The sequence below is a fragment of the Oryctolagus cuniculus genome, chromosome 18 (assembly GCF_051225735.1).
Source record: "Oryctolagus cuniculus isolate XC-2025 breed Fujian yellow rabbit chromosome 18, ASM5122573v1, whole genome shotgun sequence".
In the NCBI taxonomy this organism is placed as follows: domain Eukaryota; kingdom Metazoa; phylum Chordata; class Mammalia; order Lagomorpha; family Leporidae; genus Oryctolagus; species Oryctolagus cuniculus.
Window position 1 is genome coordinate 10,621,204 of NC_142884.1, and position 25,397 is coordinate 10,646,600.

Here is a 25,397-nt window from a genome sequence, read left to right on the forward strand (position 1 = left end):
CACAGACATTCTTTAGAGCTCTCTTTACTTCCTTTGTTTTAACTTTACGTCACTGGGGAACATCCAACCTCCAGCTGAGTCCCCAAAATATGCAAGGTGTTAACATATTGAATGCATAAAGGAAGTCTTTATGAACAGCACAGTGTAACAGAAATATAAGGCAATCCCAAATGCGATTTTGTATTTTCCAGTAGCTCCACTCGAAAAGAGAAAACCAAGCAGATAAAATTAGCTTAATGATATTCAACACAGTCATTTAACCCAAAAGATTACTTAACTGTGTCATCTATGTGAAGATTAACACATTTGATTCACATTAACATATCAAAACATGAATGTTTTTAAATGGACTGCATAGTTCCACTCAAACTAGCCCCATTTCCAGTGCCCCAGGGCCCTGTGGCTGCTTCTCCTCATATAATCTTGATGCAGACTCCTCTGTTGAAGATTATGTCAGATCAGCCACTGAAAGTTCATGGACAAAAGGTCATTCTCATATTTGAAAGGAAGGAAGTCAGTTTGAGAATAATTTTGTTATTTTTCATCAGAAAAAAGGGGCAAAATGTCGGGTAGCATGATGCTAAAATTCCACCAATACCCTCCAACCTTGTGTTTTTCTCAGATGCATAAAATCCATAAAGCGTCAAACAGTTGCTTGACAAGTAAAAGAACACAAAACAAAATACCATCAAAAGGATTGTGTGGGTGGCTTTGTTTTCTGGAGATGTCTTGGAAGAGAGACTGAAGTTGTGAATGTGCTGGGCCCTCCTGCGGTGTCTGTAGAGGATCCACACCATGTAGAGGCTGGACCAGATCATCAGTGCCAGGAACACTACATCGTGAATCACTATGATACTTATAAATGACCTTGATTCATGGTCTCCGAGCTTCCGGGTTTGACAGTGTGCATTAACATATCCCTGACCAACCATAGTGAAATTCAGTCTGGCTTTTACAGATCCAATGATGTGGGTGTAGATCAGCATGTTGATGACCCAAAAAAAGAGTAAAGAGGGGAAAATCCACTTGGAGAGTTTAGATTTCAGCCACACCCACTTAGAATGACTGGGACTGACAGTGATGGCCTGAAATACACTTAGGAGAAAGGTAGTACATATGGAAAGACCTCGAATCACTCTGGTTACATACAGAAATGTTTGACAACCAATATCGTTAAAGAAATCTTTGACTCCAAAGGATGACATAAGTTCTGGTATTGACCGGATGATAATGGTTGAAATATTGACCACTGTCAGGTGCATGAAAATTGAATCTATGGGCTTCTTCAGATGAGGCTCAATGAGGAAGGTATATGTGTATATAATGAAGAGCAATGAGTTTGCCATAACACCAATACAAATCTGACATATTAGAATAAAGCTATAAATTGTATCACTTGTTAACATTATCTCAAAGATGTGTTAGAATTTTTAATTAGGCTAATTTGGCATCCTCTGAAAAATAAACAGTTTGTATTTTGAAATTATAAACAAAATGGAGTCTGTTGAAGAATATGATGACTGACAGCTCTGTTTGAGAAACAGGTGATGAAATGTTCAAATCTTTTATATTTCAGACCCAACTGTGATACTTCCAGGGACTGGAATTCAGGCATTCTTTGAATTTCAGAGTAAAGTTATACATCATGATATGAAGAAGGTGGACATCAAATGCTCACATCCTACATTCTCATCTTTTGCCAGGTGGACATTTTGAACCTATGAATGAAAAATTTGCATGTGACATTTACTTCAGAATACAGGAGTGCTTGTAATCTCTAAGTCAATGTGTATATCTCACCTCTCTGAAGAATATTCTACTTCCAATGCATGAAGTGTACTATGTGTCTTTGAACTAATTTTTTAGAATTTACACTGCAGAAAATTCTTTCAAACAAGGAACATTTTTAACATTTCATGTCAGAGTAGTTTTAAACACTCATGTATTATACCAAACACAGAAGTAATACATTTTAAAATAAAAAAAGGAATAACAGGTTTCCAAGTGAGCATTTTGCCTCCGCTCCTCATCTAACCACAGTGTTTGGAGCCATTTTAATCCTCAAACATGCTGCAGAGCTCCTGAAACACAGTGGGTAGAGGCTGGGAATACAGCTAAATTTCCAACAATGCACGGGACAGCCCTCTAACTTTCTGGCCCCAAGAGGCAGACACACACATGGTGATGAGCACAGTCTAACAAAGCATCCCTTTGTCTTTCTCGCTTAGCACATCTAAAATTTCGTTCCAATATAATTTATATTCATTTGTTACGGAGACAGAAATAATTGGTTCACAAACATAGAACCGGAAGGGTATGACAGTCATTGAGGTTGACTTAATGCTTTGTCTATATTCTTTGGACTATGGAATTTTGCTAATGTCATTCTCAAAAAGACCATGTGTTTCTCATATAAGTCATCACCTTCCTTCCTACAGATTGCTAGTGAATTTCATATGTGTCTCTTCCAGACTGACCACATTTAATGGATGTCTGAACTTCCTAAGCTCCATTCTCACATTCACAATAACTCTCTCTTCTGTGATCATCTCTATTACTGTGCTGGCTTCTAATCATCTAACAAGGAAAGAAATCCTATGTGTAACAAACACTATCAATACAAGAGTATTCTTCCATTCTCCCATTCGTGCCTTTAGGAGTATATTTGTTGGAATTACTTAAAATTGTGATGCATGATATGGTCAACAATGTTAACTACTCCAACTAATGTATCCTGAAGTGTACATAAGAAGGAATGGTAAAGACTCTGGGATTCCAAAAATCTATATCAGAGTGCCAGGGTTAGAATCCTGACTCTGCTTCTGAATCATTATTCATGCTAATGCATTTTTCTAGGAGGCAACAGATGATGGTTCAAAAGAATTAGCCCAGATAGGTCATATGGAAGATGTATGTGAAGTCCTGGCCATGGCCAGCTCTTACTTTTTCAGGTACATATGGAGGGAACCACTGGATTAGTTTGCACTCACTTCCTCTCCTTCTCTCTCCCTTCTCTCTCTCTCTTTCTCTCTCTCTCTCTCTCTCTCTCTCTCTCTCTCTCTCATTCACCTTGAAACTCTCTGACCACTCATTCCTTGTCCAGTATCACAAGGATGGCAATGTCACCAGAGCTCCTTCTTCAGTCAAATTATCTGCTCATTCCATATACCTGCTTTTCACAATTTACAGTCTCTCAGAATGGTATCATCAAGCTCAACTCCCAAAATTCCCTTCACTATTTATGTATTTCAGGTGTCTTTTTGCCAAGCATGAGAGGTCCTTATTACTTAGATGGCTCACAAAGGAACACACCCAACATCAGCTCTGCACACCCTATGAAGAGTGGGTGCCATGAAACCCTTACTGTGACTCAAAAAGGGAAAAGGAAACAAACTAGGAAGTAGCACGCACTCTCTGTAACCTTCCTAACTCAATGTGTTGTTGCTGTTGACCTTCAATAAAACAAAACCACAAAGAGAAATTCTGACACATGAGTACTTGAAAAACATGACAGAGACACACCTCCCACATGCCAAAAGAAGGCACCAGGTTGTCCAGGTAGAATCAGCATGGAGGGAATGTAAAATAGGCATGTTAACATTACAACAGTTACACTAATTCAAAAACGTGAGAAATGGAATCTTTATGGAAGAGGGAGTCAGATGGACAGCAGAGCTTATGAAAATGTGGGAGGAGCTTCAAAGTCTAGAAAGGGCACCCAGGAGGACAGAGCAGGTCACCAAACACAGCTCTGTGGGGCACTCACTGAGAGGGCAGGGGGAGCTGCTGGGAACAGCCACAGGCCCTGGGTGGTTGATCAAGGTTGGTCTGTACAGGGGAACCTGCAGAAGTGTCAGAGTAGGACCAACACTGAGGGAACTGCAGCCCTGGGCACATGCATGGCCCTGGGGGCTCTGGTGGGAAGACGAGTGGGAAGCTGTAGCCCATGGGGAGATTCCGGTCCCTCACTGAGTCCAATGACTTAATATTAAAATATGGAAGGCCTACGTTCCACTGCTATCATTCCAAACTCTGTTAGGAACTCTTTAGACGAAGTCTGCTGAATGGCTTTACAAAGAAGGGAAGGAAGAGGTTTCTGGAAAAATGTGGCTCTCAGTCTTAGGCAAAAGGAAGTGTCCAACTGAGGGACTGAAATCAAAGTCACTCTGCTCACCTTTCAATTCACACCTTTTATGCTCTCTTCCTTGGAATTCTGGCAAGAGCAAAGCATACTTACAAATGTTGTATACAGTCATCCCTCTGAGAACTGAAAATCAGCAAAACACTCCACAACAGAGGATAATAAAAAAATCACACATGATTGTATTCCTGTGCTATCCATTCTTTTTACCATTTCAGATATCTTGTAAACTAAATTATGTTATATAGAGTTTTTAACTTAACAGATATCATATTAGATATTGGAGAAATGAACAAAGTAAAATTCTTATCGTTTATCTATTGTTAGCAAGAAGAAAGTTACACTGGCAGATCTATGCATAGAGCTGCTTCTAATTCTATTTGTCTATATAAACAAATTACTATATATTCATTCTGTATATATATATATCAAATGGGTTTGCACAGACACACAAGCAAATGAGGATGAAAGAGATTAAAGTTGTACTAGAATGTCAAAAGGCAAAATATATGGGAACAATGAAGCAGAGGATAACATTTAGCTAAATTATTCAAAAAAGTGAACTGAATAAATGAGAACAGAGATAAAAGAGGAAACATTTCAACTGATATCACAGAAATACAAAGGATTGTAACATCCTACTACAAATGATATATAAGCAAACAGAAATAGAAGAAATGAATAAATTCTAGAGACACACAACCTACCAAGATAATTCATGAAGAAATCTGAACAGAAGACAATGAATAAGAAAATTAAATCATCTCCCATAAAGAAATCCAGAACCAGCTTGCTTCAATATTGAATTTTAATGAACAGTTGAAGACCACATAATATCCTTCTCAAAGTTCTCCAAAACATCAAGACAGGGGATACTTCCACATTCATTATAGGACTAAATTACCCTGATTTTTAACAGGATGAAGACACTGTGAGATAAGGAAATTACAGGCCATTATCTCTGATGGACACTGCTGAGAAATGTCCCATAAGGTACTTGGAAGGTGAAGTCAATGCACAATAAAAGGATCATTCACTATAAATTGTCATGACCTCCCAGAGATGCATGATGGTTCCACATCACAAATAAACAAACATGATGTAGCACGTTAACAAAATGAAAAATTAAAACAATATGGTCATCTCAACAGGTGCAGAAAACAGCACCTGACAACAGTGAATACCCTCTCATGTTAAAAAAAAATAGTCTCAACAAACTATGTATCATAAATTCCTTATGTGATGAGTTCACAGCTAATCAGCCTCAAATATAAGAAGATGCGGCATTCCCCTCTAAGAGCAGGGTCAAGGATGCCCACTCCTGCCACATACACACAATGTAGTCCTTGAAGTCAGAACCATAGAAACAAAGCAGGAAAATGAATAATTCATATTGTTAAATATCCATATATTGAGAGTGATCTATGGATTCAAGGCAATCCCTATCTAAATTCCAATGACATTCTTCACAGACACTGAAAAATCTGTCATAAATCGCATATGGAGCACAAGACACTGTAATAGACAAACCCAAGCTGGATCATCAGATGTCCTGACATCAAACTGTATCAGAGGCTTATACTCACCTAAACAGCAAGGAACTGACCTAAGAAGAGACGCACTGGGGCCAACTGTGATGCAGGGGGTTAAATCCCCAGCCTGCAGCACTGGCATCCCATATAGGTGCTGTGGGTAGCTATTAAAGCCACCACCAGCAATGCTGGCATCCCTTGTGGGTGCTGGTTCAAGTCCCAGCTGCTCCACTTCTGATCCAGCTCTCTGCTGTAGCCTGGGAAAGTAGTAGAAAATGGTCCAAGTCCTTGGGCCCTTGCACTCACATGGGAGACCTGGAAGAAATTCCTGTCTCCTGGCTTTGCATTGGCTCAGCTCTGGCTATTGCAGCCATTTGGGGAGTGAACCAGCAGATGGAAGACCTCTGCCTCCCTCTCTTTCTCCCTTTCTCTCTCACTCTGCCTCTGTAACTCTGCCTTTCAAATAAATAAATAAATCTTAACAAAAAGATTCTCTATCTCACATTCTCTTTCAATAAATAATAATAAATCTTTCTAATAAAAAAATTATTTTATATATCTGGGCAATAATTATTCGGTTATGACTCTGAAATCACTGAAAACAATCCAGACTACACCAAAATAAAAAAAAACTTTTGCACAGAGAAAGGAAAAAATCAACAGCATTGAAAGTCTTCCCACAGACTAGGAGAAAATACGTGCAAACTATATAATGAACAGGACAAAGAGTCTGAATGGACGTTGTTCTAAAGAAGACAAACAACTGGCCAGCACTCCATGAAAAGCTGGCCAAAAGTATTTGAAACAACACTCAATATCTCTAATCATCAAGATATAACAAATAAAATCACAAAGGGACACCACCCCACAGCGATGGATGGTCACTATCAATGACACAAGAGATGGTGAGCACTGGTTAGGGTATGAATAAAAAGGAACTCTTGTACACTGTTGGGAATAAAATGCAACATTCCTCTTGGGAAATTGTGTGGAGTCCAACAACTAGATAAATACCAAATAGAAGTGAAATTAATATATCAAGGATACATATGCACTCCCATGTTCAGTGCAGCACAATTCATAGGAGCCAGGATATGAGCACAACCTTAGGATCCATCAACAGGTGAAGGGTGAAAAAAATGTGCATAAAAGGAATTTTATTCATTCATAAAAAGGAAAAACTCCAGCAATTCATGACAAATGGATGAACCTACAGGATGTTGTGTTGGGTAAAAGAATCAAAGCACAGAAAGACAAAGACTGTACAATGTTGGATATAAAATACCAAAGTTAGCAAAATAAAGGAGACAGTGATTACCAGGAGCTGGGAGACAGAGGGTGAGAGATGGAGAGCTGTGACAGTATAGAGTTATCAGATGAATAAATTCTGGATAGCTCTCTGAGCACCCATTGAAGGGGAAGAAACTGCGACTCTGTGTGTGTGTGCCTGTGTGTGTGTGCGTGTGAGTATGTGTGCATGCTTATATGTGCACATGTGGGTGTGTGGACAGGGAGATGGGGGCAGCTGAGTTAGAGGCCCAACCCCTTGGACTCCATTTGCCATTCTTTTCTTTCTCTTTCACACCTATCTGGTGGTAGTAGGTGTTTATATTTGCATTTCTTTTCATTCATTTCCAATTTTTTTAAAAAAAAACTTAGGGTTGGGGTTATTGGGAAAGGCAGGAAAGGACAAAGGAGGAGAGCAGTCACAGAAGAGCAGGAGGAGGACATGAAGATGAAGAAGAGGAGTAACCTGGAGTTAAGGAACAGAGCCCCGGAGGAGGTGACAGAGTTAGTCCTTGATAACTGCCTTTGTGTCAATGGGGAAATTGAAGGCCTGAAAGATACTCTTAAACAACTCGAGTTTCTGAGTATGGCTAATGTAGAACTCAGGTCTTTGGCCCAGCTTCCCAGCTTAAATAAACTTCAAAAGTTGGAACTTAATGACAATATAATTTCTGGAGGCTTGGAAGTCCTGGCAGAGAAATGCCGAAATCTTACCTACCTCAATCTTAGTGGAAACAAAATCAAAGATCTTAGTACAGTTGAAGCTCTACAAAATCTTAAAAATTTCAAAAGTCTTGACTTGTTTAACTGTGAGATCACAAACCTGGAATGCAGGGTCTTGGTCCACCCAAACGAGGATGGACTGGGTCCGAGGAAAGCTAGGTGCGCTGCTCCCCCATTCCCCAGCCTCCCTTGATCCCGGAGACAAGCTGACGCAGCAGCGAGTCGAGTCAAGCAGGAACTCATTTATTATTGCGCAGTAAGCCTCTTTTAAAGCAAAAAACCACAAAGCTGTAGCGGAGGGGAAGAGAAACCAGCCAATCGTTTCAAAGGTTACCCTATCATGCGCTCGGTTTCCATTGAGTCCACGCACTGACGTCATCTCTCCTGATGCCTGTGCCCAATCAAGTTTCCTTGTAAACAACTCGGACTCCACCCGTCTAACATCCTCTCCGTGCCACCTTCTTGTCCAGCGCTGCGTAGATGGCGTCCGCCTCCTCATCGTCCTTCCCGGAGGGCCGCTGAAGCAGAGGCTGCCGCTGGACTCGGGTGGCGTCTCCGGGGACTGGGGTGCTGTCTCTGCCTTCATGGCTGAAGGGACCAGGTTTCCCCAGATGACAGCTTTGCTTCGATGTCGGGGATGGGGGAGGTGAACTGTGTCCTGGTCGCTAGGCGATCCGAGGACAGCGGGCAGGGGTCCGGGCCCTCCAAGTCCTCCACTCCCTGCAAAGCGACCTCTGCAGCTCGCCTTCTCCCCTTCCCTACTGCCGAAGGAGCCCTCAGGCCGGCCCCCCTCGGCGGAGATGCTGCTTTGGCCAGTGCTGCGGGCTTCATAATGGCCCAGGCGGAGTGCCTCTAAGCAGCCTCGGGGTCCCCAGAACCACTTACGCCCGGGGTCACACGCCGCCGGGGGGCCGCGCACCCAGACTGAGTGCCAGTCGACAGTGGACTCATTGGGGGGGGTCCTCTCCGCTGGCCTCGCCTGGTAGCCACCTCCCGCAGCACCTGCAGCTCCACGCGGCCAGGAGGATGGCGCTCCGCAGCCTTTCTTCTGTCAGGGCTGCCAGCCCCGGGGGGCTGCCCAGCTCCGCGGTGCAGCAGGTGCAGCAGGGGCCCAGGCACTAGGCGCCAGGCCCCGGCCCCCTCCAGCTGCCACTCAAAGGGTGCCAGCTCCAGGCCCGGTTCCAGCGCGGGGTCCATCGGGAGCCTTGAGCGTGTGCAGGCCCATGAGGGCAACAGCGAGACGCAGGCACGGCGCCATCGCCAGGCCATGGCCACGCCGCCCTCCCCAGGGCCGGTACCGCTACCTCCCCATGAGCCGTGCCATGGCCACCCTCATGCCCCGCACTGGAAGATTACAGAGGAAGCATTTTTGCACTGCTGCAGCAAATCATGTACTTGGATTGGTTTGATCAGGAGGATAATGAAGCCCCAGACCCTGAAGAAGAGGACGATGAGGACGGTGATGAAGATGATGATGAGAAAGAAGATGAAGCTGGTCCACCTGAAGGATTTGAGGAAGAAGAGTAGGATGAGGATGAAGCAGGCACAGAATTGGGAGAGGGAGAAGAAGTGGGCCTCTCATACTTAATGAAAGATGAAATTCAGGATGAAGATGATGATGACTATGTCGAAGAAGAAGAGGAGGAAGATGAAGAGTATCTTCTAGGGGAGAAGAGGAAACGAGATGCTGAAGATGATGAAGAAGAAGAAGATGACTAGATCATTCTGAGACAGAGTCCCTAATGTTCCTGGGTGTGCAATGGAATGATCGCTTCTTCTGTTTCTCTGTCCCTTCAGAAGAGAAAGTGTAACTTTTTACAGGAGAAGTGTTGTTTTACTATTTTTGCCTTATCACTCCAAATAAGAGTACTAGTATATTAATGATCATATTGTATGTGGAGAATAATTTTCTGTGGCCCCCATTGTGAAATTCCCTAGCAATTTATTTAGAATCTTAATTTCTCTAATTCATGCTCACTCTATCAGTCATTTTTTAGCTTATAATTAAAACATGATCGCTTTTACACAGGTGTAGTTTGGTGCATTTCATTCATAAGGTTTTAAAGTTATTTATAAATTAACTAAGATTACACTCAGTTGTAATATGACATAACAATAGTCACTAAAATAAGTTGGTTTTTTTAGAAGTGATCCAGAGATCTTTAGTTGAAGGAAATGACTTGCTTTTGGGCTAAGACATTTGGGTGCTTTTTTGTCACAAGAGTAACTTGGAAAGGAGGAGCAGAATAGTAAAGGTTCTATTCAGCAATCTAGTTCATGGGTTGTGTGGAGGTTCTGTTCAACAATATAGTCCATGAGTTTTGTTGTGAGTGGTAAGATTTTTTTTTTATTTAAGGTCTTCCTTCCATTGGTTCACTCCCCAAATGGCTGCTGTGGCCGGCGCTGCGCTGGTCCGAAGCCAGGAGCCAGGTACTTCCTCCCAGTCTGCCATGCGGGTGCAGAGGCCCAAGGACTTGGGCCATCTTTCACTGCCTTCCTGGGCTACAGCAGAGAGCTGGACTGGAAGAGGAGCAACCAGGACAGAATCCGGCACCTGTATGTGATGCCGGCACCGTAAGTGGAGGATTAACCAAGTGAGCCATGGCGCCGGCCCCAAGATTTTATCTTTGAAGGATGAGTCGCTCACATGTGTGGTGAGCCCTTTACTGGGCTGCAGATCACAACATGCCAATGCTTGGCCAGTTTTTGTTTCTAGCTGTGAGCATTCTTTTGTCTCCCAACAATTCCATTATGATCACCTTTTCTCAATGTTTTGCTCCCTCCCTTTATCCCAAAATAAAGTAGGAAACTTGTGGAGATACCCAGGAAAACTTTTAGTTTTAAACCTCACCTCCCTTTTCAGACCTGAGTTTTAAACAAGGAAATGAAAAGAAATTGACTATTTTCTGAGACACAGGTATTATTATTGATGTAATTTTATGCAACAAGCTCTGCTTACATTAATCTTTCTTGATTGACAACACCTCAGACTGCATTTCTTGGTTGATAACATGTGAAACTGTAATAGTAGGATGAAGAAAGAAAAGCAGAGGAGGCTTTTGGGAGCAATGTTAGTGTTCTTTAGAAGTCAGAAAATTGCCTGTTGATCATTATGAGATGTTCAAATGAAATTTTTAAGTTGCCTTCTCAAGTGATTTGAATATCACTCTGCAAAGTATTGATAGGACTGAATAGAACCTTTAATTATTTTTCCTGTAGTTTTAAAGCATTGTGGATATAGCATTTAATTGATATACAATAGGCAGCTGGAAAAATATTTTAAATTAAATAGATAGTAAATTGACTTGCTTTCAAGTGGATGTTCATTAAAAATTCAAAATTTTTGGGATAAGTGTGAGTGTTTGTTTCCTTACATGGCGACTAAATAAAGTTTAATGAGTAGACAAGTGCATTTCCCTTTTTGTCACTGAGGCTCCATGTTCAAGACAGTTGTTTTTTTTAACTTCAATTATCTAAAAGTTTGTTTGAATATTTGTAAGTTTTTGAAGTTTCATCATATTAATTGAAATTATGCTTCAATACTGGGACACATTTAAATTACTGAGTATACTTTTTCTGCTACTTTATTAGTTTAAAATGTATGCTTTATGTTTTAAAGTAAAAGTGAAGTTATTTGTGGAGAAACTAAAAAAGTTGCACAACTGACTGAAATAAAACACTTGGGATAAGTTTAGTGGGGGGATTGAACTCTTCCAAAAGACTTTCATATTTTCCTCCTAATTTTCAGAGTTGAAATGCCCTGTTTTAGTGTTTAACAATTCTCATTGAATACTATGCAGATTATAATTTTTTAAATGAAATCTACATATTGACTTTCTTATAAATCATCATATTGTGCAATCAAAATTAAGAGTTCTTTGGTTTGAAAACAACACCTAGAGTCTCCAGATAACTTTTAAGACTTAGTAGTTTTGTGGGTGGTATTTTTAGGCAACCAAGTAAGGGTGAGTTTTGTATTTTGTAGACATTTTTGGTCCTACTTTAATTCTCTTTGCATGACAGTATGTAGGCAGTGTGTTAAGTTCCTCAAGAATCTCTCCTTAAAAATTCTGAAGTTAATACTTTTGTACAACTGTGTTTTGAATAAAGCCATGACAGTGTTAAAAATACAGTAAATACAGTACTCCTGGTCATTCTTCTATTGTTTCTATCCCATTTTTTCTGTGACTGCTGTAACTTAAAAGTTTTGAAATGGAATTGTTTCAAATAACCTGAATATTTGTTATAAAAAAATCCTGGATAGCTAAAGTAACATGGGATGAATACAGTTGATAATACTGTATTCTACCATTGAATTTTGCTGACATCATAGGTCTTACAAGCTCTCAGCATGCACACAAAGTTTTCTAGGTGAGTGTTAACATTAATTAACTTAGAGGAAGAAACCATTACAGATGTGTATCAAAACATCCCAATATATTAGCTAAAAATACAAGATTTTATTCATCAATTATATCACAATAAAGCTGAAAGGTTAATGAAAATGGGCTAAATCCACCAAGCAAATGCAGAGAATGCAAGAGTCAAAAATATCACATCCCAGCTATGCACTGTCCATGGCATTCACACTGTAAATACAAAAGCACATATAGTCCTAAAGTGACTGACCAGGACATGATATTTGGGGCCAATATTAATTTGTAGACATTGGAGTATCCATATAAAAATAAGACAAACTGAACTTCAAGACAAAGACAAATGTCTTCTGAATTAACTGGAATTAGGAAGGAAGAGAAAGTTTCAAAACAAAGAAAAAGAAGCTGTAAAACTACCAACCAAGTAACAGAAAGCAGGTGCACACAGTATAACATTGGACAGATCCAACATTTAGGGAACAGAATAGCTGGATATCATGAAATCCACTTTGGTAAAAATAAATTTGTAAATACTAAAAATGGCATCAATATTTAACATAAGCACAAAGAAATGATTTAAAAAAAAACAACAACAACAAGAAAATCCACCATTGTAGTAGGAGATTTAACCAAAGTCCTTCAGTAACCATGGAACCAGCAGACAGATGGCCAGACTTTAAAAACTCGAGCATGTGAATTCATTTGCTGCACCTAATGCCTTGACCAACACACAAGTCACTGTCAAATGCCTGACTCTCCTTCTCTGCTATCATGTGCACCATGTAATCAATGCAGCCATACAGCAAACACTGACATGAATGAGAGCAAAGCTGAAGAATTGAATAAGTTATCTTAAATTATTATGCATAATTACAAAAATAAAAGAACATTTTATTTTAACACTATGTTCAGAAGGAAAGCATTTCATAGTAAGAACAAAGTGGAAAAATCTATTGTAAAATGCACTGTGGAAAAATAAAGTCAAAATGCCATTTTTCTAAAGACTAACAAAATTAAACACCCTCCAGAGAGATGGTTGCCTTCCTAAGCAGAAAACACCAATAATAGCAGACTTCAAATATTTAAAACATAACAACTAAGAATTTTCATATTTTAAAAATGACATCATGACTATGCTAATAAATGTGGAAGGTTGAGACACACTCGGAAACTCTCAGAAAACTTACCTCACCATAGAAACATGAGAACTGTAGAAAGTCACAAATGTGCAAAGCTTCCCATGAAAAAACTGAGCAGCAGGAAAAAAATCATTCCACGAGGAATTCCAGAGAATGCTTCAATGATGTGGGACAAAAACATCTATAAACACTTCCTAGGGAGAGAAAGGGAGCACTCTGTCAATCACAGTGCGGGAAAACCAAATAAACCTGGTATGAGAAGTATGATGATGAGGCCATCTAGTTCAGGAAGCAAATAAGAAACCACCCCAGAATTTGTTTGTAGAAATAAATCCAGCGCTCTCCAAATGGGGTCTAGCAATGACCAAGAGAATCACCCCGGGAAATGCTTAAGATTGATGTCACATGGCAGAAAGAAAGGCTTAACACTACATGATAAAATATCTACACATCAATATTAAACATGATCACTAAATATTGAAAGTTTTTGTGTTGAGATTGAATATAAATAAAACATCTACTATCTCACTTCTCTTCCTCATGCATTCAGAGGGGTCATCTTAGGAAGAATAAAATTTTAAACACTACAAAGGAATTAGCAGATTTTATTCTGAGCTGTTATAAATTTTAAGACAGGAATTAATAGAATCATTGGTGAAATTACCTAAACAATTTGAGAAATTCTTTTTATTAAAGATTTATTTTCCTTATTTGAAAGGTAGAGTTCCAGAAAGACAGTGACAGAGAGAGGCAGAGAGAGAGGTCTCCCATCAGCTGGCTCCCTCCCCAAATGACTGCAACAGCTGAGGTTGGGCCAGGCTGAAGCCAGGAGCCAGGAGCTCCACCCTGTCTGTCTCCTACCCCAGTATAGGGTCTGGCAGAGGGACCCAAGCACTTAGGCCACCTTCAGCACCAACAGGGAGCTGGACCAGGAGGGGAGCAGCCAGGACTTAAACTAGCACCCATATGAGAAGAATCACACACCTGCTCTAATTCGAGGAATTTTCAAGGTTACTGAGCGCTAAGTCAATATATACACCATTTAAAAAAAAAACATTTGAGTTCCTATAATTGATACTATTCAACACAACCATGATAAACATCAAATTCAAATCACAGATGAGAAAAAATGCAAAATCTCCAATCTTATATCATCAGAAATATCCATTTCTGATGATATAAGATTATCTAAATACAAATCCCTTAAAATTAAAATGTGGATCCATTCACTTGATAGGGAAGTAACAAAATGCAATGATGAAACAACAGGACGGAACAGAATGGGAAGTAACAAGATGGATTTCCAGGTACAGAACTTGCAATGGAATAAGGACCACTGAGGTGTTCAGAGCAAAGAGGAGCGCACAGCGGAAAAGCAAAGAACACTCGGTGCACACAGGACAGCGAGCGATCTGGAGAGCTTCAGAGACCCTCGGTGTAAAGAAGGAAGAGGTGAAAACAAATAGAGCGATGGACAGAGAAACAACACGGTACAGGAAAACAGTGTTAGCAGGACACATCTGAAAAAAAAAAAAAAAAAAACCAGGGAGACCCTGGAACAGACACAGAGCGGGGAGCGGGCAGGGGGAGAGGCCTCGCCGCCCTCCCGCCCCAGGCTGGGGGTGCAGGGTCCTTACTGGGGGCTTCCTGCACAGGCTGGGGCTGCCCGGCACTGACTGTGGATCAGGCCTGGGCTGGCGGGACGTCTCCTCCCGGTGGACACCGGTCACCTTGTCACCGCTGCCTCCACCACCCTGTTTATCGTCGTCACTTTGACGCCCCTGGGAGACCCCAAATCGCCCTCCCAGACCCACAATGAGTCTCCTGGGGGACGCACGGGGTTTCCTCAGGGGCAGCGTGGAGTTGGCGCTTGGGGCTGCGTTTTCCCCAGCTGAGCAGCGTCAGAAAGTAAACTTCAGGATGACACATGTCATCAGAAGTTCGTCTCCACGCAGCTGGTGGCAATCATCCCAGTCTGTGACTTGGTGGAGCCCTGGAGCTGAGTCCGGAAAAATACATTCTCTCCTCCCCCAGCCGCCCTCGCACTGAGTTTCAGCTGAGGCTGGGCACCCACGGATTGCTGTGGACTCCACCTGTCTGTTAAAATGTGTGTGACTCCATGTAAGAATGACCTTCCTCCCAGAACCTTCCGGACCTTCCACCTAACAGGATGCAAACTACAGGAAGTGAGAAAATGAAATGTATACATGCAAAGCAGCTTGGTTAATAGCACTCTTTCGATAATTCTGAACACTTCCACCTGCTCCTAAAATAAACATGCCCCTCTTTCTCCCAAGCTACTCATTCTGACATATTAGCTTTGGCTGATTTCCTATACATTTATTCAATTTCCAGCCCACTGCCCTCCACAGAGGCTGCACCTGTGCTCAGAGGGAACAGCTCCATTTCAGAATTCAATACCCACACCCAGATACAAGTCACATGCTGGGGCCGGCGCTGTGGCGTAGCAAGTAAAGCCACCGCCGGAAGTGCCGGCATCTCAGAGCATCGAGTCCCAGCTGTTCCACTTCTGATCCAGCCCTCTGCTATGGCCTGGTAAAATAGTGGAAGAAGGCCCAAGTCCTTGGACCTCTGTACCCACGTGGGAGAATGAAAGGAAGCTCCTGGCATTGGATCAGCACAGCTCCAGCCATTGCAGCCATCTGGGGAGTGAACCATAGATGGAAGACCTCTCTCTCACTCTCTCTCTCTCTCGCTGCCCCTATCTTTTTCTCTCTCTCTGTAACTTTGCCTTTCAATAAATAAATAAATCTTTTTTAAAAAAAAAGTCATATGCCAAGGGTGGGGATATGACCCAGTGTCTCCGGCTGATTACACTTTACACATGTGTGCACACACACACACAGTTAGAGTTGCTTTTTAGGGATTCACAATTCAGGTTCATTCAGTGATGCATCTTCCCCACTAATTATCTCCAACATTCAAGGACTGTGTAAGGACACCAAATATTTTTCACATATTTTCAATGTGGCAAATGATGATGTTTGCCACTCAAATCACAGTATTGCATTTTCCCAAGCTAAACGTCAGAAAGTAAACTTCAGGATGACGTCATCAGAAGTTAGTCTCCACGCAGCTGGTGGTAATCATGATTTCACTATGAATTTCCTAATTTTATTATTCAAGACTTGATGTTTGACTTTACTTTTTTTGAATATTTTATTTATTTATTTGAAAGTCAGAGCTACACAGAGAGAGGAGAGGCGCAGAGAGAGAGAGAGAAGTCTTCCATCTGATGGTTCACTCCCCAATTGGCCACAATGGCCAGCACTGTGCCACTCTGAATCCAGAAGCCAGAAGCTTTTCCAGGTCTCCCATGCAGGTGCAGGTGCCCAAGGACTTGGGCCACCCTCTAATTCTATCCCAGACCACAGCAGAGAGCCAGATCAGAAGTGGAGTAGCCGGGTCTCAAATCACCGCCCATATAGGATGCCGGCACTTAAGGCCAGGGTGTTAACCCGCTGTGCCACAGCACCAGCCCGACTTTACTTTCTGTTACCAATTTTTGGTTTATTGTTTATGAATTTAGCTATCAATCCTATTTATGGCTTTTTGGGTAGTTACTGTGTTATTTATTTTTAAACATTTATGTATTCATTTGAAATGCAGAATGAAGGAGAGAGATATTTCATCTGCTGGTTTCTTCCCTAAATTGCCAAAATCACTGAGGTTAGTCCAGGCTGCAGCCAGGAGCCAGGAATTTCATATTTGTGGAATTGCTTGGGCCCAAGTTCTTGGGTCATTCTCTGCTGTTTTCTCAGGCACCTTACAAGGAAGCTGCTTTGAAAGTTGGGTAACTGACACTGGTGAGGCACAAGCAGAGACAGTGTGTGGTCTTCCTTCACTGGCTCATACCCCAAATGGAAACAATGGCCACGGCTTGGGCGAAAGCAAGCTTCCTCTGGGTTCCCCACGTGGTTGCCAGGGTCCCAGGACATGGGACATATTCTGCTATTCTTCCCAGGCCCATTAGCAAGGAACTTTATTGGAAGTTGAGCAGCCAGGATCGAATGGATCCTGCAGGCTACCACTTACCTGCTCAGCCACAGGCCAGGCAAATCTTCCTACTTACTACTTATTGACTATTATGATTAATGGTGAAATGAGTCTGTGACTTCAGAGTGGATTAAAACTATGTTTCTGCAAAACCTAATGAAGTAGGGCCAGAGCCATGGCTCACTAGGCTAATCCTCCACCTTGCGGCGCCAGCACACCAGGTTCTAGTCCTGGTCGGGGCATCGTATTCTGTCCCGGTTGCCCCTCTTCCAGGCCAGCTCTCTGCTGTGGCCAGGGAGTGCAGTGGAGGATGGCCCAAGTCCTTGGGCCCTGCACCCCATGAGAGACCAGGATAAGCACCTGGCTCCCGCCATCGGATCAGCGCGGTACGCCGGCCACAGTGCACCAGCCGTGGCGGCCATTGGAGGGTGAACCAACGGCAAAGAAAGACCTTTCTCTCTGTCTCTCTCACTGTCCACTCTGCCTGTCAAAATAAATAAATAAATACATAAACAAACAAAAAACCTAATGAAGTACAGGAAGGAAGGGATGGGTACTGGGTGGGTGGAGCCAGGAAGCGTTGGAAGTGTGGTTGGAAGTATAGAATGCATAACATCTGTTCTCTTCTGTAAGGCAAGTACCCATGATCCTAGTTGTAAAAATCCAAACAAGGTATGTAGAAGAAACATCCTGTTGGTGGCATTTTACTAGGATTTTACCATTTGTTTTGGAAGCACAGTGCATTCCGAACCTGCTTGAGCTGAATTCAAATTCTGCTGCTTTGGGGATGATCAGACGAATGGCACCAGACACAATCAGGGAACCAATGTTCATGGGTTTCAGGGGGGTGGAGGAAGAAGTCCGCAGATTTGCACTGCATGCGACCTGGTTCACTCATCACCTGTCACCTGAGGAAGATAAGGCAGAAACCACTCAAAAAGCAAACCGCCTTTGCCCCCCAAAAAATACCTAAAGCGCTGCCATAAAAAGTTATATATTCAAGAGGTATGGAGGTTTCTAGGTGTCAATACAACACGTGTGTGTGTGTTTGTGTGTGTGTGTGTCAGACTGAGTACTGCCCTGAAATGCAAACGCTGAAGGCCCAGGGCCACGTGGGACTGTATTTGGAGATCAGGTCTTGACAGAAGGAAAGTGACGGCCGCCGTGAGGGGGGCTCTGGCCCCGTCAGAGTTCTGTTCCTCACGAGGAGGAGACCAGAGCTCCCCCTCTCCCCAGGAGGGCACAGCGACAAGATGGCCGCCACAGACAGGGGGAGAGCGCTCCCACGGCCCGGCCACGCTGGCGCCCTCATCCCAGACGCCAGCCCCACGAGCCTGAGAAAATCAATGTCTGCCCTCTCAGCCTCCAAGTCCACCAGATTCTGTCAAAACGGCAGCCTGGGGAGACCCCGTGGATGTGCAGGGCACGCATGCAGGAAATTTCAGTGAGGTTACCCTCACCAGGGATTTCCTATGAAGATTAGCTCTGTGTTGGGAATACCTGTGATTGTTCATGGTTTTTACCAAGCGCAGAGGTGGTCTCGGCAAACCCAGAGACAAACAGGCCTTCCTCGAGGCCTCAGCTGGGGGCCAGTAGCGGCCAAAGCTGGGTCTGATCATGACGTCACTGCTCTGCGTCCCTGGGGCAGAGCCTCTTGAGAGGCTCAGTGGCGAGAGCATCAGCCAACCCGGAAGTGTGATTTCACCTGCGCCGTCAGTGGCCTCAGCACTCTCTCAGCAGCTACTGTTGACAGATCACGCAGTCACAGCAACTGCATGATTTCCTTTGCGAAATTAGGGGCCACTCAGTAGTGACATCTGGGACGAATGGGCATGAGCAGGTGACCTGGCACGGTGGTGGGGTCGTTAGTCTAGAGTAGACACCACGGGGCACAGCCAGGGAGGGGTGAGGGGTGAGGGCAGCTGTGCTGGTCTGGATCTGGGTGCTGAAGCCTGGGTGTGGCCACAGTGAACATTCATGGAGCAAGAGAAACTGACTAGTTCTGTGCTACTTTAAAAAAAAGTCAAGAAACTTTGTTGTGGGCCGGTGCTGTGGCAGAGCAGGTAAGGCTGCTGCCTACAACAGTGCCATCCCATATGGGCACTGGCTCAAGTCCCAGCTGCTCCACTTCTGATCCAGCTCCCTGCTAATAATGCACCTGGAAAAGCAACAGAAGATGGCCCGGGTCCTTGGGCCCCACACCCATATGGTATACCTGGAGACATCTAGGGAGGGAACCAGCAGATGGAAGATTCTCTCTCTCTGCCTCTGCCTCTCATTCTCTGTAACCAACTGTCAAATAAATAAATAAATCTTAAAAAGTGCATTTGAAAGAGAGGACATCCAATCATAAGACTTCAATTGAATTTGGAAATTCTAGGAAAAGAAAATTTCAAACTGTACTGATCAAGAAGATGAAACCATGATGTTCAGGAGGGCAGAGGAGGGGGGGAGAGCTATCCGCAGGGCATCAGTGCCTGCTCTGTGGGAGCAACACTTCCTGAGGGGAAATGGAACTTGGGGAGGACAGACAGCCAAGATGTAATGAAATAGTTTTCTGTGCTGAAGGTCAGTGAGGTGTATTTCCAAATGTCATCCTGATAAAGTGCAAATTTTAAAATCTCATGGACAAAATAGTTTCTGCATTGGAAGAGCCCCCTTCTGGTGTTAGATAATGTATTTGAACCACAGAAAGCCAAAGAGAGGGGAAATGGGATCTCTTTTTTTCTTTTAAGCTGGTGATCTTTAGTTATAGGAAGAAGTTGACAATACATTGCTCATGTTGTCCATTCTCTTACTTTACACATGAAGGAACTAAGGCTAATGCTGGAAAGGCATTCCTCCAAGGTGTTAGAGCTACAATGTAGGATCCATGAAGATCAGCTCATTCAGTCGTTTCTTCTTTCACTCCTGTCCGAAGTTGAGTTGATCTCCATTTCCTCCAAAATGCATTTATTAAATCCATTCTCCAGATCCCATGAGCTACACCACACTATTGCAGTTGTTTTCACTTCTGGCTGCATACCCAAGTCATTTGGAGAAGGTTGATATAGGAAATGGGATCTCTTGAGGATTGCAGAACCTTGGACAGGTGAGGTGGAATTCCTTAGCCTTGGGAACAAAGATCTGTACAAAGGTTCAAGCTACAGTCACTAGTGTGCTGTCCCTGGGGACTGGAACTGAACAATGAGGTAAGACAGAGAAATTAAGATGTAGTGAAAGGAGCGGCTGAAAAACGCCATAAAAATGGCCTTAATAAAATAAAAAAATAAAAAACAGGAATTAAGACAAGCAATTCCAGAAACAGTCCTGGGAAAATGGGGAGTAAACTAAGTTCACAGAGAAAGCAGATAGCTACTACCCAGAGATAAGGGCGACAGAACATCCTGGTATGCACATAAGCCCCCTCCCCTGTGCTTGCTCAAGCTTAACAAAAAAACCGCGAGGCACGTAGGGCACGTAGCTACCCCTTTCTGCTCTTCAATGACCCCCTCCCCTTATCCAAGCTTAGACACGTAGGGCACGTAGCCCCCCTGTTTCTCCTCCTCCTCGACGACCTCCTCCCCTTGTAGTTGCCCAATAAACTTACGCCACCCTATGGTATGTTTATTTTGTGGTTTTGCCCTTTAAAAGCTGTGTGAGATAGCTGCTCGGGGCTCCTCTCTCTTTCTCGCTGCTTGCGGCAGCAGAGGGCCCATTTGCGCAAATGAAATAAAACTGCCTCCTGTTTTTTTGCATCGTCTGGTCTGGAGTCTGTGTTTCTGGGGTCATCACAAAAGGACACCGCTTTTGGGGTCCTTCAGTAGAAGATGAAACAGGAAAAAATGATGTTGCTTGAAGATTTAGCAAAGTAAATATACCGTAAGCCAATGCACCATGCAGAATGGTAAAGAATCAGCCCCTGCTGATGAGTATTTAAATGAAGAGACACTTCTCACTGACATCCCAATGGATTGGATCCAAATAATAAATACATCAGCATAAGGAGGGGAGAGGATCATTATGAATGGATTTACACAGATGCTGGAAAGTCCCCCTGCATATTACTATATATTAAGGATTGACTCTCCCACAGTTTCCCACCCTCTTAATCACCTCTATTTTCATAGCATATTCACAGACACAATTATCTTTCCTGCACCACAGACATTCTTGAGTGCTTTTTGCACTTCATTTTATCTTTAGGTCACTGGGGCACATCCAACCTCTAAGTGAGTCCCTGAAATATGCAAGGTAGGTGTTATTTATTGAATGGATAAGGGAAGACGTTATGATCAGGACAGTTTAACAGAAATATCAGGCAAGTCCAAATGTAATTTTATATTTTCTCTTTATTTTTTTGGACAGGCAGAGTGAGGGAGACAGAGGTAAAGGTCTTCCTTTTGCCATTGGTTCACCCTCCAATGACCACCATGGCCGGCCAGCACGCTGCAGCCAGCCCATCGCACTGATCTGAAGCCAGGAGCCAGGTGCTTCTCCTGGTCTCCCAGGCGGGTGCAGGGCACAAGCACTTGGGCCATCCTCCACTGCACCGGGCCATAGCAGAGAGCTGGCCTGGAAGAGGGGCAACCGGGACAGAATCCAGAGCCCTGACCGGGACTAGAACCCAGTGTGCCAGTGCCGCAAGATGGAGGATTAGCCTATTGAGCCGCGGTGCTGGGTAATTTTATATTCTCTAGTACCTCCATTTAACGGGAAAAAAACAAGCAGATAAAATTACCTTAATGATATACAACACAGTCATTTAACCCAAAAGATTACTAATCTGTGTAATCTATGTGCAGATTAACACATTTGATTCACATTCCAAAAAGTGAGTGATGTTAAATGGACTGCATAGTTCCACTCAAACTAGCCGATTTCCAGTGTCCTGTAGCCCTGTGGCTTCTTTTCCTCATATAAATCTTTTTTTTTTTTTGACAGGCAGAGTGGACAGTGAGAGAGAGACAAAGGTCTTCCTTTTGCCATTGGTTCACCCTCCAATGGCCGCCGTGGCCAGCGCACTGCGGCCAGCACACCGCACTGATCCAATGGCAGGAGCCAGGTACTTCTCCTGGTCTCCCATGGGGTGCAGTGCCCAAGCACTTGGGTCATCCTCCACTGCACTCCCTGGCCACAGCAGAGAGCTGGCCTGGAAGAGGGGCAACTGGGACAGAATCCAGCGCCCCGGCACCACAGGCGGAGGATTAGCCTATTGAGCCGTGGTGCTGGCATAAGTCTTGATGGAGAGTCCTCTTTTGAAGATGATGTCAATCAGCCACTGAAAGCTCGTGGACAATGGGTCATTCTCATATTTGAAAGGAAGGAAGTCAGTTTGAGAATAATTTTGTTATTTTTCATCAGAAAAAAGGGGCAAAATGTCGGGTAGCATGAATGTAAAATTCCACCAATAACTTCAAATCTTGAGTTTTTCTCAGATGCAAAAAATCCATAAAGCATCAAACAGTTGTTTGACAAATAAAAGAACACAAAGCAAAATACCATCAAAAGGATTGTGTGGGTGGCTTTGTTTTCTGGGGACGTCTTGGAAGAGAGGCTGGAGGTGTGAATGTGCTGGGCCCTCCTGCGGTGTCTGTAGAGGATCCACACCATGTAGAGGCTGGACCAGATCATCAGTTCCAGGAACACTACATCATAAATCAAGATGATACTTATAAATGCCCTTGATTCATGGTCTCCGAGCTTCCAGGTTTGACAATATGCATTAGCATATCCATGACCAACCACAGTGAAATTACCTTTGGCTCTTACAGTTTCAATGACATGGATGTAGATCAGCATGTTGATGACCCAAAAAAAGAGTAAAGAGGGGAAAATCCACTTGGAGAGTTTAGATTTCAGCCACACCCACTTAGAATGACTGGGACTGACAGTGATGGCCTGAAATACACTTAGAAGAAAGGTAGTACCTATGGAAAGACCTTGAATCACTCTAGTTACATACAGAAATGTTTGACAACAAATATCATCAAAGAATGCTTTGATTCCAAATGATGACATGAGTTCTGATATTGACCGGATGATAATGGTTGACATATTGACCACTATCAGGTGCATGAAAATTGAATCTATGGGCTTGTTCAGATGAGGCTCAATTAGGATGGTGTATGTGTGTATAATGAAGAGCAATGAGTTTGCCATGACACAAATAAAAAACTGACATATTAGAATAAAGCTATAGGCCGGTGCCGTGGCCCACTAGGCTAATCCTCCGCCTTGCGGTGCTGGCACACCGGGTTCTAGTCCCAGTCAGGGCGCCGGATTCTGTCCCAGTTGCCCCTCTACCAGGCCAGCTTTCTGCTGTGGCCCCACATAGAAACACAAAGTGAAATATACTGTTTGAGTACTCGTTATAGCATTAAATCTCAATGTACAGCACATTAAGGACAGAGATCCTACATGAGGAGTAAGTGCACAGTGACTCCTGTTGTTGACTTTACAAATTGACACTCCTGTTTATGGCATCAGTAATCTCCCTATGCTCCAGTCATGAGTTTTCAAGGCTATGGAAGCCTTTTGAGTTCTCCGACTCTTATCTTATTTAGACAAGGTCATAGTCAATGTGGAAGTTCTCTCCTCCCTTCAGAGAAAGGTACCTCCTTCTTTGAAGACCTGTTCTTTCCACTGGGATCTCACTCACAGAGATCTTTCACTTAGGTTTTTTTTTTTTTTTTTTTTTTTGCCAGAGTGTCTTGGCTTTCCATGCCTGAAATACTCTCATGGGCTTTTCAGCCAGATCGGAATGCCTTTAGGGCTGATTCTGAGGCCAGAGTGCTATTTAGGACATCTGCCATTCTATGAGTCTGCTGTGTATCTCGCTTCCCATGTTGGATAACTCTCCCCTTTATTCATTCTATCGGTTAGTATTAGCAGATACTAGACTTGTTTATGTGCTCCCTTTGACTCTTAGTCCTTTCATTATGATCAATTGTGAACTGAAATTGATCACTTGGACTAGTGAGATGGCATTGGTACATGCCACCTTGATGGGATTGAATTGGAATCCCCTGGTATGTTTCTAACTACCATTTGGGGCAAGTCAGCTTGAGCATGTCCCAAATAGTACATCTCTTCCCTCTCTTATTCCCACTCTTATGTTTAACAGGGATCACATTTCAGTTAAATTTCAACACTTAAGAATAACTGTGTATTCATTACAGAATTAAACCAGTCATATTAAGTAGAACAGACAAAAAAAACACTAAGAGGGATAATGTATTAAGTTGTTCATTAACAGTCAGGGCTATGCTGATCAAGTCACCATTTCTCATAGTATCCATTTCACTTCAACAGGTTTCCTTTTTGGTGTTCAGTCAGTTGACACCGATCAGGGAGAACATATGATATTTGTCCCTTTGGGACTGGTTTAATTCACTCAGCATGATGTGTTCCAGATTCCTCCATTTTGTTGCAAATGACTGGATTTCATTGTTTTTTGCTGTGGCATAGTATTCTAAAGAGTACATATCCCATAATTTCTTTATCCAGTCTACTGTTGATGGGCATTTAGGTTGGTTCCAGGTCTTGGCTATTGTGAATTGTGCTGCAATAAACATTAGGGTGCAGACCGCTTTTTTCTTTGCCAATTTAAATTCCTTTGGGTAAATTCCAAGGAGTGGGATGGCTGGGTTGAACGGTAGGGTTATATTCAGGTTTCTGAGGAATCTCCAGACTGACTTCCATAGTGGCCTGACCAGTTTGCATTCCCACCAACAGTGGGTTAGTGTCCCTCTTTCCCCACATCCTCGCTAGCATCTGTTGTTGGTAGATTTCTGTATGGGGCCGGCGCCGTGGCTGAATAGGCTAATCCTCCACCTTGCGGCGCCGGCACACCAGGTTCTAGTCCCGGTTGGGGCGCCGGATTCTGTCCCGGTCGCCCCTCTTCCAGGCCAGCTCTCTGCTATGGCCAGGGAGTGCAGTGGAGGATGGCCCAGGTGCTTGGGCCCTGCACCCCATGGGAGACCAGGAAAAGCACCTGGCTCCTGGCTCCTGCCAGGATCAGCGCGGTGCGCCGGCTGCAGCGGCGGCCATTGGAGGGTGAACCAATGGCAAAAGGAAGACCTTTCTCTCTGTCTCTCTCTCTCACTGTCCACTCTGCCTGTCAAAAAAAAAAAAAAAAAAAAAAAAAAAAAAAAAAAAAAGATTTCTGTATGTGAACCATTCTCATCGGGGTGAGATGAAA

General features: G+C 43.2%; 2 protein-coding genes and 1 pseudogene across 2 annotated transcripts; 1 reads left to right on the top strand and 2 right to left on the bottom strand.

Moving 5' to 3' along the window:
- Positions 1 to 473: 473 nt before the first annotated feature.
- On the bottom strand, positions 474 to 1,346 carry ORYCUNV1R1513 (vomeronasal 1 receptor oryCunV1R1513). The gene has a single exon (NM_001167202.1). The coding sequence runs from the start codon at positions 1,344 to 1,346 to the stop codon at positions 474 to 476; it is 873 nt and encodes a 290-aa protein (NP_001160674.1).
- A 6,038-nt stretch (positions 1,347 to 7,384) lies between these two features.
- LOC138846418 (acidic leucine-rich nuclear phosphoprotein 32 family member E-like) lies at positions 7,385 to 9,402 on the top strand (annotated as a pseudogene).
- A 13,066-nt stretch (positions 9,403 to 22,468) lies between these two features.
- Positions 22,469 to 23,389, bottom strand: LOC127488374 (vomeronasal type-1 receptor 4-like). The gene has a single exon (XM_070063575.1). It carries the CDS (start codon positions 23,354 to 23,356, stop codon positions 22,469 to 22,471), a length of 888 nt encoding a protein of 295 aa, XP_069919676.1. The 5' UTR covers positions 23,357 to 23,389.
- Between the last annotated feature and the right edge of the window lie 2,008 nt (positions 23,390 to 25,397).